The sequence below is a fragment of the Sinocyclocheilus anshuiensis genome, unplaced genomic scaffold, assembly GCF_001515605.1.
Source record: "Sinocyclocheilus anshuiensis isolate Anshui unplaced genomic scaffold, SAMN03320099.WGS_v1.1 scaffold1072, whole genome shotgun sequence".
Lineage (NCBI taxonomy): Eukaryota > Metazoa > Chordata > Actinopteri > Cypriniformes > Cyprinidae > Sinocyclocheilus > Sinocyclocheilus anshuiensis.
In genome coordinates this window covers 460,490-476,263 of record NW_015548242.1, presented here as the reverse complement: position 1 = coordinate 476,263, position 15,774 = coordinate 460,490, and the positions used below count along the sequence as shown (strand labels likewise).

The 15,774-nt window shown below is 37.1% G+C and overlaps 2 protein-coding genes across 6 annotated transcripts in view; both read left to right on the top strand.

Annotated features, from left to right (window-relative positions):
- LOC107655074 (uncharacterized protein C1orf106 homolog) overlaps positions 1-7,034 on the top strand; it is a 19,960-nt gene extending 12,926 nt beyond the window's left edge. For 2 of the 5 annotated variants that reach the window (XM_016442479.1, XM_016442478.1), the window contains exons 7-10: positions 385-673; positions 996-1,154; positions 1,819-2,578; positions 4,476-6,600. In XM_016442479.1, coding sequence (XP_016297965.1) covers positions 385-673; positions 996-1,154; positions 1,819-2,578; positions 4,476-4,943 — 1,676 coding nt within the window. In that variant the 3' untranslated portion in view covers positions 4,944-6,600. The other 3 variants (XM_016442482.1, XM_016442480.1, XM_016442481.1) reach the window with 3 other exon arrangements.
- A 630-nt stretch (positions 7,035-7,664) lies between these two features.
- On the top strand, positions 7,665-14,927 carry LOC107655028 (aminopeptidase B-like). The gene is made up of 12 exons (XM_016442419.1): positions 7,665-8,385; positions 8,812-8,952; positions 11,366-11,517; positions 11,702-11,818; positions 11,948-11,990; positions 12,176-12,338; positions 12,411-12,524; positions 12,643-12,755; positions 13,722-13,830; positions 13,986-14,210; positions 14,289-14,431; positions 14,573-14,927. The coding sequence occupies exons 1-12, from the start codon at positions 8,008-8,010 to the stop codon at positions 14,717-14,719; spliced, it is 1,845 nt and encodes a 614-aa protein (XP_016297905.1). The 5' UTR covers positions 7,665-8,007; the 3' UTR covers positions 14,720-14,927.
- The last annotated feature ends 847 nt before the right edge of the window (positions 14,928-15,774 follow it).

Here is a 15,774-nt window from a genome sequence, read left to right as displayed (position 1 = left end):
GAGAGACAACTATTTGAAAATCTGGAATCTGAGGGTGCAAAAAAAAATCAAAATATTGAGAAAATTGCCTTTAAAGCTTTCTAAGAGGCTTTGCTTAGTGCATTGTCCTTAGCAATGCATATTACTAATCAAAAATTAACGGTAGGAAATTTACAAAATATTTTCATGGAACATGATCTTTACATCATATCCTAATAATTTTTGGCATAAAAAGAAAAATCTATAATTTTGACCCATACAATGTATTTTTGGTTATTGCTACAAATATACCCATGCTACTTATGACTGGTTTTGTGGTCCAGGTCACAAATATATATATAAAGTTATTATTCATGTCAATAACCCTTGTTAAATTAAATAATATCTCTCTCATCCATGTTTCAGAGGAACTGTCTTCCCAGCTTTCTTCAGAGCCTCCTGCTTTAGACTTTCACCCTCCACCTCTAACCAACTCTCATGCCCCTCCTCATACAGCTATAGTCCCCTCCTACCGGCCCCTGGAGACCACTGTTCGTCAAACCCCACCACAATCCCTGGAGGATTTGCACACATGCCAGAGTCCAATCTTAGAGCATGACCCTGCCCCCATTCAAAGCTCTCCCTGGATGGAGAGTAGTTTGGACCAGCCCTATCAGAAAAAGAAAAAATCTCACTCTAGTAGCATCAAATCCAGGTACATATAGCAGTATATAACATATAGTAGAAAATATCTACAGTGCAAAGCAAGTATTAAATGTCAAACGCATGTCATCTATGACCTTTGAAAAGCAGTTTTGACTCACCTGGTCATCAAGACATCACATAGTAATTTTTTGGGTGGGTATAACCACACCTCCTCTTATGTAATGGCTATTAAGCCAAACATCTCAAAGTTGATTTATGGAACACATGTATTGTTGTCAGTAGAGCACGTCATAGCAAAACTACAGCTGTACTGTTTCGGTTTTGTCTTCATAAGTGTAAAAAAAAAAGTGTTTTTGTTTTTCAACTCATAGTAGTCCTGCTGTTACCCCCACGTTGCCTCCTCTGGAGGTCTGTCTTGCGGAGGCCGGGATACCACTGCAGATACCCACCCATGCTGCTTTGAAACACACACAGTCCTGCAGCGCACCCTCCACTCCAGAGATGCACCTGCGCAGGATCCAGTCCCTTAGGTTTGATCTCAGTTTACTCACAAACTCACACAAAGTTTGCGGTTGGTATAAACCAATTTTTTTTCAATACATTTTAATTTATTTTTATACAAATATATATTTTATATAAAACCCATTTATATTTAATATGTAATATGCTGCATTGTTATGATCAAAAATATGATAAAAGGAGTAATATTGTGAAATATCATTACAATTAAAAAAAAATGTTTTCAAACCATTTTAATGTATTTTAAAATGTAGCTTATTCCTGTGACGGCAAAGCTGAACTTTCAGCAGCCATTACTCCTGTCTTCAGGGTCACATGATCCATCAGAAATCATTCTGATATGCTGATTTGGTGCTTAAGAAAATTCATATATGATGAAAACAGTTGTGCTGCTTAATTTTTTCTGTAAACCGTGATACATTTCTTTCTCAGGATTCTTTGATGATTAAAAAGTTCAGAACAGCATTTATTGTTATTTGTAATATTATAAATGTCTTTACTGTCACTTTTGATCAATTTAATGCACCCTTGCTATATAGAAATATTAATTTCATTTTAAAAAAATCTAACTGACCCCTAACTCTTGAGTGGTAGTGTACAGTTCACTGTCAGTGTTTTATATATTGTATGACCATCTCAAATGTTGACAAATCTATTAATTTCTTATTATAACAGAGTTCCCTACACTGATCCCAACCCTTATGATCCTGAGCGGGAACGTGGGCGCTCAAGGGGCCCCAGGAGACGGTTGACAGACTTTGCGGTGACACCATCAGAATACTCTCCAATAAGTCTAAATGTAGGAAACCCTTTGTACTACTCTAGTTCCGAGGACAGCAACTCGGAGCACTCTGTGCAGTCCTACACCAGCTCTCCCTGCCAGGAGCACCCTGGGGAACTTCTGTGGCCCTACCAGCCCCAGTACGGATACCAATACACCAGCTTCAATGACTACCACATACCACAAAGATGCTCTCCTACCCACTTCTTCAAAAACGCTCAGTACCAGTCCTCACCGAGTTTTTCCAGGGGGTACGTGGAGGACGGATGGGGTCACCCCTTGGAAATGGACAGCGGAAGATCGTCGTACATAAGCCACCAGGCCCCTTCGCCTGTTTATTCGTCTAATGGTCACTATGAGTACTGCTACAGTGAGGCTTTGCCTTCCCAGCAGCGAAGTTGCAGGTTGTTACCTGCCCACGTGAAATTGTCACAGGCTCCTTCACTAAAAGAGTATCCGCACCATCCTAGCAGAGGCCTGCCACGGCAGGTGGTGTCGGAGGAACTCAAATCGTGGCACCAGCGCAACCAACTCCGACCGCCTCGCCCACACTCGCTGGACCGGAACAGGCAGGGCGCGCTCCGCATCCGAAATGCGCCTGGGCAAGAGTCCCCGCTTTCGCTTTCCCAGCACCACCAGTTCCAGGAACAGCAGGTAAATAGGCTTTCCTCACAGTCACTCAGAATAAATGTGCGGAAAATGTATTGATCTGCAAAGAGAAAGGAAACATCTCCAAATATGTACCTGTCTTGGCTCTGTATGAAATAGAATAGAGCTGTATCGCTATCGCCTTTCTGTCAAGTATCAGTCTGTTGGGAGAGGAATTTCCAGAAAAGGCAGATCAGTTACGCACTGCCCAGGCCTGCCTGAGGAACGGGGGAAGGTTGGCTTGATGCTCTTGCTGTGTCAAAGTGAGATCACTGCTGGATCTAGGTGTGGTGTTCAGCTATGAAAGAGCTTTTGATTGGAATTAGCGTAGGGAATGGCACAATAGCAAACTGCACACAAATCATAATTGTCATTTTGTTGTTTATGGTTGCCCAGAGACATTAGAACACAATGCTTTAAATCAGTGCACACTACTTTTCTGTACGTTTTTTTAAAATGTAATTTTTTATAGAAGTCTTTAAAGGGGTCATATGATGTTGCTAAAAAGAACATTATTTTGTGTATTTGGTGTAATGAAATGTGTTTATGCGGTTTAAGGTTCAAAAAACACATTATTTTCCACATACTGTACAATATTGTTTCTCCTCTATGCCCTGCCTTTCTGAAACGCGTCGATTTTTACAAAGCTCATCGGTCTGAAAAGCGAGGTGTGCTCTGATTGGCCAGCTATCCAGTGCGTTGTGATTGGCCGAATACCTCAAGCGTGTGACGGAAATGTTACATCCCTTACCATATTGTGATGCCTGCAGCAACCACATGTAACGACCGCGGGCTGGACTCCGCTTCGTCCACGGTGAAAGGCGATCCGGCGATCCACAGCGCGAAGTTGATGTATTTCCTCAGCGACCAGCATGGATCAGCTCTAGACATGATGAAGCGGATATCGTCCTCATTTGGAAGGCCAAACAAAGTAGTTTCGCTTTCACAACAAAACACACAGCACCTAGAACAGCGCGTGTTAGAACGAGCCGTTTTAGGTAGGCGTGGTTGACTCTTAACTTTTATAAAGAATATCTCTTTGGATTTGAGACTTTAGTCTTTGCAACTTTACAGATCTTCTTTATGCACCAAGAGCTTGTAACACTCCAAAGAGAAAGGAAAAATTGAAATCGCATCATATGAGCCCTTTAATGCTCACCAAGGCTGCATTTATTTGATAAAAAATGCAAATGCAAATATTGTTTTATAATATTACAATTTAAAATAACTGTTTTCTATTTAAATATATTTTAAAATGCAAATTTGGGATGGCAAAGCTGAATTTTAAGAGACCATTCAGAAATCATTCTAATATGCTGATTTAGTGCTCAAGAAACATTTCGTATTGTCAGTGTTGAAAATAATTGTTGTGCTGCTTAATTTTTTTTGTGGAAACCATGATTTTTTTTCAGAATTCTTTGATTAATTTAAAGTTTTCTTTGAAATATAAATCTTTTGTAGCATTATAAATGTCTTGACTGTCACTTCCAACCAATTTAATGCATCCTTGCATTCAAATATTAACTTTTGAATAGTAGTGTATGAGTATGAGGAATGACATGTTCTCTCATATTCAAAGGAAACTCTGCTACTGCTCCATTCTGAGCATTACATACATTAATAAATAAAACAATTGCATGTTAACACAAATCACCTTAGGTTTTACAGTGCTGAATGACTACTATTCATTACGAAAAGAAATAAATATGGAATTTGTGAAATTTAATTTTGTGGAAGACATGATCAAAAATACAATTGTTAAATGAAAATGAATGACAGAGGATGAATGACTGCAGATTTACTTGTATTAATTTTAAAAATAAAAACAGAAAATTAATGATGAGATGCTCTGTCATAGGAAATAAAATCTAATGATGAGTAACATGTCACTCTCTCCTCACAGATCTGTATCAGGTTTCCCACAGTCATGGATAAACTGGAAATATCAGGGAATTTTAAAATTGTACTTTCCTGTAAAAATGTCATTGGAGTTCAAAGAATCATAAAGACAGTCAGACATTTCTATAGTGAATATGTGTTTTATTTATGCTCAGCTCGGAACAATGAGCAATTATATCATCATACTAACACATCATCTTCACAACAGTACCTAAACTACCCAAACGTTATTTTACTTTATATATATCTTGATATAAAAAGACAAGTTTTGAAAGAACTTTACAGTAGATCGGTAACCGGGTGCAATTACAATTGTGATTACACACTTCACTCACATACTCTGCTCCAAATGCAGCAAATACTTCATCAGATGGATCATTTGCTTACTTGGAGTTATTTGTATTGTCACACACAGGTTTTCATTCCACTCAAAGCTTTCCACATTCCTCACAGTCATGAACTTTCCCATTAACACGACAGTCTAGTGGGAAAACATGCAGTCAAGGTTGTTCTGCTGTTTATTTCCATTCGAGCTTGCGGTGGCTGCATTGTGTGAACTTGATATGTAGGTGAGCATTCCATTCCTCAGGGACAAAAGCTTGATTGGATGGAAGGAAACGGTGATAGCGGCCCGGCCCATTAGCTCCTTTATTTCTCAAGAGAAAGCCAGATAAGTTGTTTGGCCAATGCACCTCTACTCCAACTTTAGCATCTCCTCGAGCAACATTTTAATAGCTGGCATGTTCCTAGCTGAAACCGATAGGTGTCATTGTTAGCTGCTTTTTTTCCCTATTGCTTGGCATTGAATTTGATCGTAGATAAAGAGGCAAGAATACACCAGAAAACCTGAGCATACGCTGTGGTGTCACTCGTCAAACTAAAGTCATTTGTTAAGATGTCAGAAGGATGATTCCCAAAGACCTAACGCTGTTTACTGTAATCCATTACTAATTGGAGTACTAGGAAACTTTAAGTTCTCCATTACAGTAAAAATAGATTGAATATTGACGTCAATAGACTATGTCAGTAGTTTTGCTTTGGGACCCAGATTTTGTGCCCCAAAATGGTTTATTATATAAAATGAAACAATGAAATAAAAATAACAAAATGTAAAATATTTACAGACTCAATGGTAATACAACAGAAGACATACTACATTGTTCACATACTGTTTTTCACCTATCATATGTAGTATGGAGGTAGGCATATTCAGACATGATTGTTCCCCAGAACTGATGTCTCTGACCCTATCAGTACATTTTCTTGAGTTGCGACACATCATTTGAGAACTACTGATTTAAATCAATCCCAAACACAAACTGTTTCTCAAACAAGAATGTGGGTGCCAGTGTTATTTGGGTGGGAGTCAGGTAATTTACACTACAGTCACAAATGTGCACTCAGACAACTAGAGAATGCAGTGCACATGTACCAACAAGTCTCATAACAAATGATTGAAAATTCCCTGCTGAATAAATTTAAGATGGAGTACGAATGCCTTCAGGATACAAGTAAAATGAGGAACTTGAGTTGTCACTCATTTTGAAACTTTGCAGAAACCACAGGAATTCAACACCACAAACTATCAGATGCATGATTTGGGTGGTTAATTGAGTCATTTTGGTCTTGGGCCGTCCCTTTGAAGATATTTAGATCATATGTGAGAACATCAGCACTGCCTGAGACACATTTGCTTTGCTATATTCGCTATATCATGTCATGCAATAATTTAGAGTCATGTGCAGAGGCAGCTGTCTTGAAGACTACTACTCAAATATCATTATTATCTGAGAAACTTTTAGCGTAATGAAAGACACTTTGGTCTTTCCTGTCCTTTTGCAATGACTCTGTAGTTAACAAAATATTTGGATAAAATGGGACAAAATTCTGCATATACACTCTAAACCATTCCATAATTGCTTGCATTTCTGGTTGTCAGAATACACTGTGAGATCCATGATTTAAGACCCAGCTGTTGTGTAACCCAGATTTATGACACACCTTCAGACAACACCACAGAGCTGCTGATTGTGCAGTCACTCCGGAGTTTCATCAAGAGTTACTAGAATGTTAAAGCAATGCAAACAGATTTCCCTATGGGCTGACCTCTTTTTTTTTTTGCTTTTCTCCTCCAGGTATCCCAGAAACGGGTTGTTCTTAGGACTCCAGACAGGTTGTATGAGGATGACTCTGAGGTTGCCAGCCAGGTGTGAAACCATGGACCCCTTATGACAACAGTCCTATTTATTCAATAATTTATTGAGTTGATGGATTAAAGTATAGACTTTTTTAACATCGAGAAAAATATATAGGGATATGTCAAGAGAGTCATCACTTTCGATGAAATGCCTTGTCCCAAAATATATGAGTTTTATACTGTGAAAGACGATGTTTACAAAAAATGTTTTATAGATTTTTTTTTATAGATTAACTTACTTATTGACATTTTGTATGATGAAATAAATCTAATTTGTTACTAAGTGTTTTTTTATGTTGTTTGGTTAGTGTGTGTTGATACTAAGATGGATAAAGTGATATAAATAAAGATTCTGTTTGTTTGTAATCGATGTTCATTCTAACCTTGAGTTATTAAACTGACTTTTGTATATAGCCTACATTGATTTTTGTAAATGGTTGCTCTAAAAACAAATATACATGTCCAGATGATAAATGCTGATTAGAGTAATAAAACATCATCTTTGAAATCTTGGGAATTTAGTAAACCAATGATTTTGGTGACATGATCACAGCACCATTCTTGAAAATCGTGAATTGGAGTGAAAACATAACACTGCAAAACGTGAAATTAAAGGGTTAACTATTGTATTACATAGATTAGCCTATATAAATTAAAGAAATGTTGTCAATATCCATTTAGATAGAGAAAAAAATGAATTAATGTAGCAACGTAAGTAGTGTCTAAACGGGGTCGTCACGTGGCAACTGTTACTTTTCTCACCGCTGATCAGGATGAGCCTATCACAGCGATTACTGCATTATCACCGTTTACTTATGAATTTAACGCTTCTTTCACATTTTATTAAAAATAATGGGGCGGAGGGGTATCATTCGAATGTAAGATACTAATCATTTTAATTAATATATCTAAAATACTGTACATTGTAATATAAAAATGTTTACAATAAGACAAAAACGTCCTGAGATTTGAATGTGGCCTTATAAGAGAATTTGACTGTCTTGCCCCTCTCGGGCCTCCTTGACAAAGACAGGTATGTCTTGTATGAATAACAGATAGTTGTTAACTAGTAGCATTTCACTTTTTTTTTTGCGATTTATATTTTTAGTCACCTGTCTTGTATTCACGACAAACAACACTGCGCTGCAATAACGCAGGGAACTCCGGCATAAATCCCATCGATATGCTATAATGATTAGTCTTCCAGCGCGTGGACTGTTTTACAGTGGCTCATCATTCGTCAGTGAATGAACAGATTGGCTGCCGTTAGCCGGTGTAGACCATAGACTGTGGTGTAGACCCGTCAGTTCTATTATTGCAGATTTTTGTCAGCAGTACAATGGATAAAACATTTAAGTTGTATTCGGACAAAGCCGAAGACGTCGCTACCTCCTCTAGTTTCCGCCAGTTTAAAATAGATCATTTTCATCTCGATCTTAAAGTGGACTTTGAGCAGAAAACCATATCAGGTACCGAAACAATACAGCTGCAGTGCATTCAGGATGGTCAAAGTGAGTTACAGCTGGATATTCATCCAACACTGTCTGTACATGAGATCACGTTCAGTCATAATGCACGTGACTGGACCACAACAGAATTTCTGATTCGAGACTTCACCAATTATGGGACAACTCTGGACGTGAAGTTTCCAAAACCTTTCAACTCAGATGACAAACTTCAACTTGCAATCAAATATACAGCTACTGATGGACCAGGGGTAAGCATGCAAACTGCTTTTAATATTTTTTGTTTATTAATTTCCATATTGACAGCTCATGACAGCTTGAGCATTTCACTATGATCAAAACTGAAACCTGTTCACATGTCATGAGACTCTCGAGGAAGAATCTTTGGTTTCTCTTTCTGAACCTGTTTTTGGCAGCCTTTGTTTACTTCTTCAAATAAGCACTAATAATGCTAAAATGGTTAATTTATTGTACAAGCAAGCATGCATCACTTCTCTGTAGATGTCATGGCTGGACCCAGTGCAGACGGCTGAGAAGAAGCTGCCATTCTTGTACACATCTGGGTTCCCTGTCCTGAACCGCAGCCTGTTTCCCGGCTTCCATACGCCCATGACAAAGAGCACTTACTCGGCTGTTGTGCAGGTAATGTCTCACCAAACGCATGTATCTTCTTACAGGTGTGTTGGCTGGAACCAGAGCAGACTGCGGGAAAGCTCAAGCCTTATGTTTTTACTCAAGGCCAGGCTGTTCTCAACCGCTCCTTCTTCCCTTGCTTTGATACTCCAGGAGTAAAAAGCACCTACTCTGCAACAGTTCAGGTGAGGCCATTGGGCCGGTCGAATTTACAGATATAAAGAGAATATGGGTGTATAGACATAATAGTTTACATAATCTGATTGGATTTTATTAATCAGGAGTCAATTCGATTGCAAAAAATGTTCTGTATATAACAGGTGTTTTGGGGTAGAAAAATAAAAGTTCTTAGTGATATACTGGTAATTGTTCTGTTTTTTGTTTTTTTTTCATAATGACAAAATAATTGTCATATAAATCATATTTTGGGGTTATAAGGAAATAATACTTTTATTCAGCATGGACACATTCAGTTTATCAAAAGTGGCAATGTTACAAAAGATTTCTATTTCAAATAATGTTTGTAATGTAAATAATATAAAAAAAATAACAATGAACTGTTTTGAACATTGATAATAATAAGAAATGTTTATTGATCAGCAGGTCATATTAGAATGATTTCTGAAGGATCATGTGACACTGAAGACTGGAGTAATTACAGCTGAAAATTCAGCTTTGCCATCACAGGAATACATTAAATTTATAATAAATATATTAAATTTGTAAAATATATTAAAATGGACAACAGTTAAACGGTAGAAAACAAAAATGGAAAAGTTATTTTAAATTGTAATAGTATTTCACAATGTGCTGTTGCAAAATATACTGAATATGCTCAAATTTATTTGACTGATAAAGTACATCCAACCTTGGAGAACATGAGACTTCTTTCAAAAATAAAAAATTCTTACAGATCCCATATTGTTGAACCATATATGTGACCCTGGACCACAAAACCAGTCTTAAGTCGCTGGGGTGTTGTGCAGGTAATGTCTCACCAAACGCATGTATCTTCTTACAGGTGTGTTGGCTGGAACCAGAGCAGACTGCGGGAAAGCTCAAGCCTTATGTTTTTACTCAAGGCCAGGCTGTTCTCAACCGCTCCTTCTTCCCTTGCTTTGATACTCCAGGAGTAAAAAGCACCTACTCTGCAACAGTTCAGGTGAGGCCATTGGGCCGGTCGAATTTACAGATATAAAGAGAATATGGGTGTATAGACATAATAGTTTACATAATCTGATTGGATTTTATTAATCAGGAGTCAATTCGATTGCAAAAAATGTTCTGTATATAACAGGTGTTTTGGGGTAGAAAAATAAAAGTTCTTAGTGATATACTGGTAATTGTTCTGTTTTTTGTTTTTTTTTCATAATGACAAAATAATTGTCATATAAATCATATTTTGGGGTTATAAGGAAATAATACTTTTATTCAGCATGGACACATTCAGTTTATCAAAAGTGGCAATGTTACAAAAGATTTCTATTTCAAATAATGTTTGTAATGTAAATAATATAAAAAAAATAACAATGAACTGTTTTGAACATTGATAATAATAAGAAATGTTTATTGATCAGCAGGTCATATTAGAATGATTTCTGAAGGATCATGTGACACTGAAGACTGGAGTAATTACAGCTGAACATTCAGCTTTGCCATCACAGGAATACATTAAATTTATAATAAATATATTAAATTTGTAAAATATATTAAAATGGACAACAGTTAAACGGTAGAAAACAAAAATGGAAAAGTTATTTTAAATTGTAATAGTATTTCACAATGTGCTGTTGCAAAATATACTGAATATGCTCAAATTTATTTGACTGATAAAGTACATCCAACCTTGGAGAACATGAGACTTCTTTCAAAAATAAAAAATTCTTACAGATCCCATATTGTTGAACCATATATGTGACCCTGGACCACAAAACCAGTCTTAAGTCGCTGGGGTATATTTGTAGCAATAGCCAAAAATACATTGTATGGGTCAAAGTGATCGATTTTTCTTTTATGCCAAAAATCATTAGGATATTAAGTAAAGATCATGTTCCATGAAGATATTTTGTAAATTTCCTACCGTAAATATATCAAAACTTAATCTTTAATTAGTAATATGCATTGCTAAGAATTTCATTTGGAGAACTTTAAAGGCGATTTTCTCAATATTTAGATTTTTTTGCACCCTCAGATTCCAGATTTTCAAGTAGTTGTATCTCGGCCAAATATTGTCTCAATTTGAAATGAGAAATTGACCCTTATGACTGGTTTTGTGTTCCAAGTTTTGTGGTCCAGGGTCACATATATAATAATTGCAATGTACAAATATATCATATGTTATAAAATGCTGTTGGTCAAAAATGTGTAAAATGTATTATTGGCCAGTTCATTTTGATTGTAAATCTTACTTTTGATTTATTTTGTCTGCAATAGGCTCACATTAGTTTCTCAAGAAGAAAGAGTACAAGTATTAGATCCGATCCAGTTTTTCTCTAGCCTACTTGATAAGGCTCAGAGTTTATTTCTTATCATTGCACTTTGAACTGTCTCATAAACACAGTAGCTTCTTTCTTTGATGCTCCTCACTGCTATTATCAGGTTCCTGATGGCTTCACAGCAGTTATGAGCGCTAGTAAATGGGAACAGAGGGAAGCAGACAGCACTTTCCTGTTCACCATGGAGCATCCCATTCCTGCATACCTGGTAGCTCTGGCAGTAGGGGACCTGCGGTCTGCTGAGGTGGGACCCAGGTAAAAAATCCCGAATCTTTTATAAGGAAATCGTATCACAAGGTATAAAGTCTTTAATGCTCTTCTGAAATATGTGTTTTTGATGAAAGATATTTAATAACATTATACATGGACTATATTATAAATGAAGCATTTAAATAATATGTATTATTATTATAATAATGACTTTCAACTGCATTTTCAGGACACGTGTCTGGACCGAGCCTTGTTTACTGCAGGCTGCCAAGCAGGAGTATGATAATGTGATTGAAGAGTTCCTGTCTGTGGGAGAGAAACTGTTTGGACCCTACGTTTGGGGAAGGTGGTATATGCTTTTTTGAACAGCTTCATAATTCCGATAGATCTGACTTTATATAACCCGAAAAGCACTTTTATTCAGTAGTGATTATATTCCAATAGACATGTGTTTTGATTTGTTGTGATCGTTTAGATATGACGTGCTGTTCATGCCTTTCTTATTTATTCCTCTAATGGCAAAACTGAATTTTCAGAAGCCATTACTTCAATCCTCTGTGCAGTGTTATTTTAGAATTATATCGTTATAGTTTTTATTAATATTTTGAATTAGCGTCATTTGAGTTTTTGTTCAATATTCAGTAGTTCCCTTTCATGGGAACTTCGAACTGCGTCCACTAGTGGTCCAAAGTCCTCTTTTCAGATGAGAGCACTGGCCGGCGATCGTTCTCTCGCTGACGTCATTGTACACGAGATCTGCCACAGCTGGTTTGGAAACCTCGTCACCAACGCCACCTGGGGTGATTTCTGGCTGAACGAGGGCTTCACCATGTATGCTCAGCGCAGGGTTTGCAGGGAGCTGTATGGTATGCTATACATTATTTGACCCTGTATTTCACTAATAAAGTATTCAATTAAAAGCGCCATTTGATTCTCAGGAGAGGCTTATACGTGTTTGGAGGCGGCGACCGGTAAAGCTCTTCTCCGTCAGCACATGGACAACACTGGAGAAGACCATCCTCTCAATAAACTACGGGTTAAGATCGAACCAGGTCGGCCACCATTTTTAATTAGACATTGTAGGCAGAAAAAAAGATGGCAGTCTTGCATAACTTGGTTATTTTGATTGCAGAATTGTTTGTAACAGCCTCGTATGTCTTTTCTCTGCAGGTGTTGATCCTGATGATACCTACAATGACACGCCCTATGAGAAAGGTTTCTGCTTTGTTTCCTACCTTGCCCACCTCGCAGGAGATCAGTCACGCTTTGACGCATTCCTCAAGGTTACTTGAACAATAAGTTTACAGAGACTGTTCTTAATTAATACTATTTAAAAACATATATATTAACATATGTTAAGACTCTTATGCTCACTAAGGCAGCATTTATTTGATCGGTGTTGCTCCCTCAGCTAAATAACTGCTAGCTGTTCCACCATTAGAACATGTAGGTCGAGCTCCCTCTCGATTGAGAGCTGGAAGTTTGTTCCCTCAGCTACAGATTTACTGCTAGCCACTCCAGCATTATAAGCCTTAGATCGAGTTGATAACTTCTCAAACATAGCGTTTTGGGATGCACCATTTCCATCTATGGGCTGCTCTAAAGAACGGAAAGGAGGACTAAGAATCTCCAACGACAACTGGCAGTGCTACATTTGCTACAAGTGCCTGCACTTCAGCATCCGTCCATCTATCGCTGTTCTCCATACTTGCGAAATAAGTTGACACAATGTTTACAGTATGTTTACACGGCGTTTTAAATCATGGCGGGTGAGGGCGTTTTCATACGCGTTTGGCCAATCAATGTCTACTTACGTCATGATTAGTACCAGTTGTGCTGGTTAGACCCTGCTCCGGAGTAGGAGCTAATTTGGTTCTCGAAAAAGGCAGTCCGGTACTAAAATCGCACCCAGTTCCAGCGGTGCGAAATGCCCTTTTATTTTATTGCAGCTTTATTTCAATTACCAGATATATTTTAGTTAACGATAATAGCCTTGCTTCAGTTTCACATCTCTTGGTATTAAAAAACAATTGTGCTGCTTAATATTTTTGTGGAAACTGATACATTTATTTTAAATAGTTTTTTGTAACAATTTAAAGTTTTCTTTTTATTATTTAATGCATCTTTGCTAAATAAAAATTTATTTATTAAAAAATAAATCTTTCTGACCCAAAACATTTGAATGTCAGAATGAATGAAAGTATGTAAACAAGTATGATAAAACAGCAATTCACTTGTATCTCTTCAAGGCTTATGTGGACAAGTTCAAGTTCAGAAGTGTGTTGGCAGAAGATGCGTTGGAGTTTTACCTGGAATATTTTCCAGACCTGAAAGAAAAGAATGTCCACAAAATTGAAGGTGCGGAAAAAGACCATTAGTAGCATTTCTTTCATTTCTTCATTTCTTTCATAGTAGCATTTCATTGTAAAATCACAAAAGCTAGACTAAATTAATACTGTTTGGTCAGACTGCCTTTTGCCATCAGCTTTGTTTCTTCTCGGTTGCTTTGTTAGGTCTGGATTTTGACAGCTGGCTCAATGTACCTGGTTGGCCTCCATATGTTCCCGACCTCTCTGCTGGCCAGGAGCTGATGAAACCAGCAGAGCTGTTAGCTGAAATGTGGGTCAATCATAACCCAGACTTGGAATCTATCTACAAAACTGATATAAAACCGTGGAAGACCTACCAAACTGTCTACTTCTTGGACAAGATCCTTGAGAAGTCACCACTTCCAGATGGTGCAAATAACTCCTTGTGTTCATGGTTTATTGTTATGGTTTAAGTAGATTGTAAAATAAATATCCCCATATTAACAGGTCACATAAAGAAGCTGGAGGAGTGCTACTCGTACATTATTGAGTCCAACAATGCCGAGCTAAAATTGCGATGGGCCCAGATTGTTGCAAAGAACCAGCATAAACCAGGATTCCAACATATTCGCAATTTCCTCACAAGCCAGGTCAGAATCTGTACATAGTTATTTCTAATTTGTTAATATTAACATTTATTTATTTCTAATTCATTCAGCTCTTTGGACTAATAATTAGATCGCTTGTATGAAGAGAGATCGGTCAGACTGATTTTAATGTTTTGCTTCCAGGGGAAACAGAAGTACACATTACCAGTTTATCGGGCCCTTTGGAATGGATCAGAAGAGACAAAGACTCTGGCAATGGAAGTTTTCTCAGCCACCTCGAAACAGCTTCACTTCAACGTCCGCAATTATGTCAAAAAGATAATAGCTTGAGCATAAATGAAATAGGAAAATATAAGGGAAAACAATGTATGCAATGATCTGCTTTTAAAAGCACCCGGGTATCTTAAAATTATGGGGCTTTGAGTATTGACTTAACAATATGTATTAATTATTCAGGAAATTGAATTATGGTTTTTTGAATTTGTGAATTATATTTGTGTTTTTACTAAATCAAATATTTTCCAGGCATTTAATTACTTCCACATTTTTACGTTTTAAAATGTATTGCATTTTTTATATAAATAAATATATTACATTTGTAAACAAAAAGAAATCAGAGGACATTTATTATTTGCACTTTAATTTTAAACAGTTAATTTTAAATTAATTAAGTGTTAGAAATCAAGAAATCATTTAATTTTGTTTGTTTGCTTTTAATTTATATATTAAATGATTGAATTTCTGGACAAATGGAAATTCAAGGACTTTTATTTTTATCTAGTTTTGTGGGTTTCCGGGTTTCACTGAGACAGCCACACGCAATGTGGATGGGATTACGCAAAACGGAATGCGTTGGTCGAATCGTTCTGTTATGCGCAATAACTGCGCAGCGTTATTCGCCTCCAACACAGAGTCCTCAGTCTGCATGTTCATGGGTGTGCCGACGAATGTTTAGTCTGAAGATTCGTTCTGACTGAACCTCCTTGTAGACGCACATCAGCCGTCATGAGTTACGCGATTGTAAGTCATAACGCTTTAAAGAAGTACTCTAAACTTTAATTGAAGCAATTAACTATTATTTAGAGGACATACTGCTTTGGCATTCCACCAAGTTTGTTTAACATAGCATAAGCTTATCAGTTTATCAGCACACACTATTGACTAATCATGCCATTAACTCAAAGACAAGCTAAGAAAGTCGTTTGTATTAAAATTACAGTTGTGTCTTGTAGAAAACTAGATCAGCAGACAGTTCTTGAAATGGGATACTAAAGCAGAAACGTCAGAGTTTATTCTGGGAAATACAGATGGTTCTTTCAGGCATTTGAGCGGAGAATCTTTGTCACGTTTCCCTTGTATATTGCAAATCATTGAATTCATGTTTG

What these genes read in the sequence shown, in the direction of transcription:
- LOC107655028 (XM_016442419.1), top strand. Translation starts at nt 8,008, where the DNA reads ATGGATAAAACATTTAAGTTGTATTCGGACAAAGCCGAAGACGTCGCT. An exon ending in ACGGGTTAAGATCGAACCAG is followed by an intron (nt 12,525 to 12,642) that starts GTCGGCCACCAT and finishes TTTTCTCTGCAG; the next exon opens with GTGTTGATCCTGATGATACC. An exon ending in GCAATTTCCTCACAAGCCAG is followed by an intron (nt 14,432 to 14,572) that starts GTCAGAATCTGT and finishes TTTTGCTTCCAG; the next exon opens with GGGAAACAGAAGTACACATT.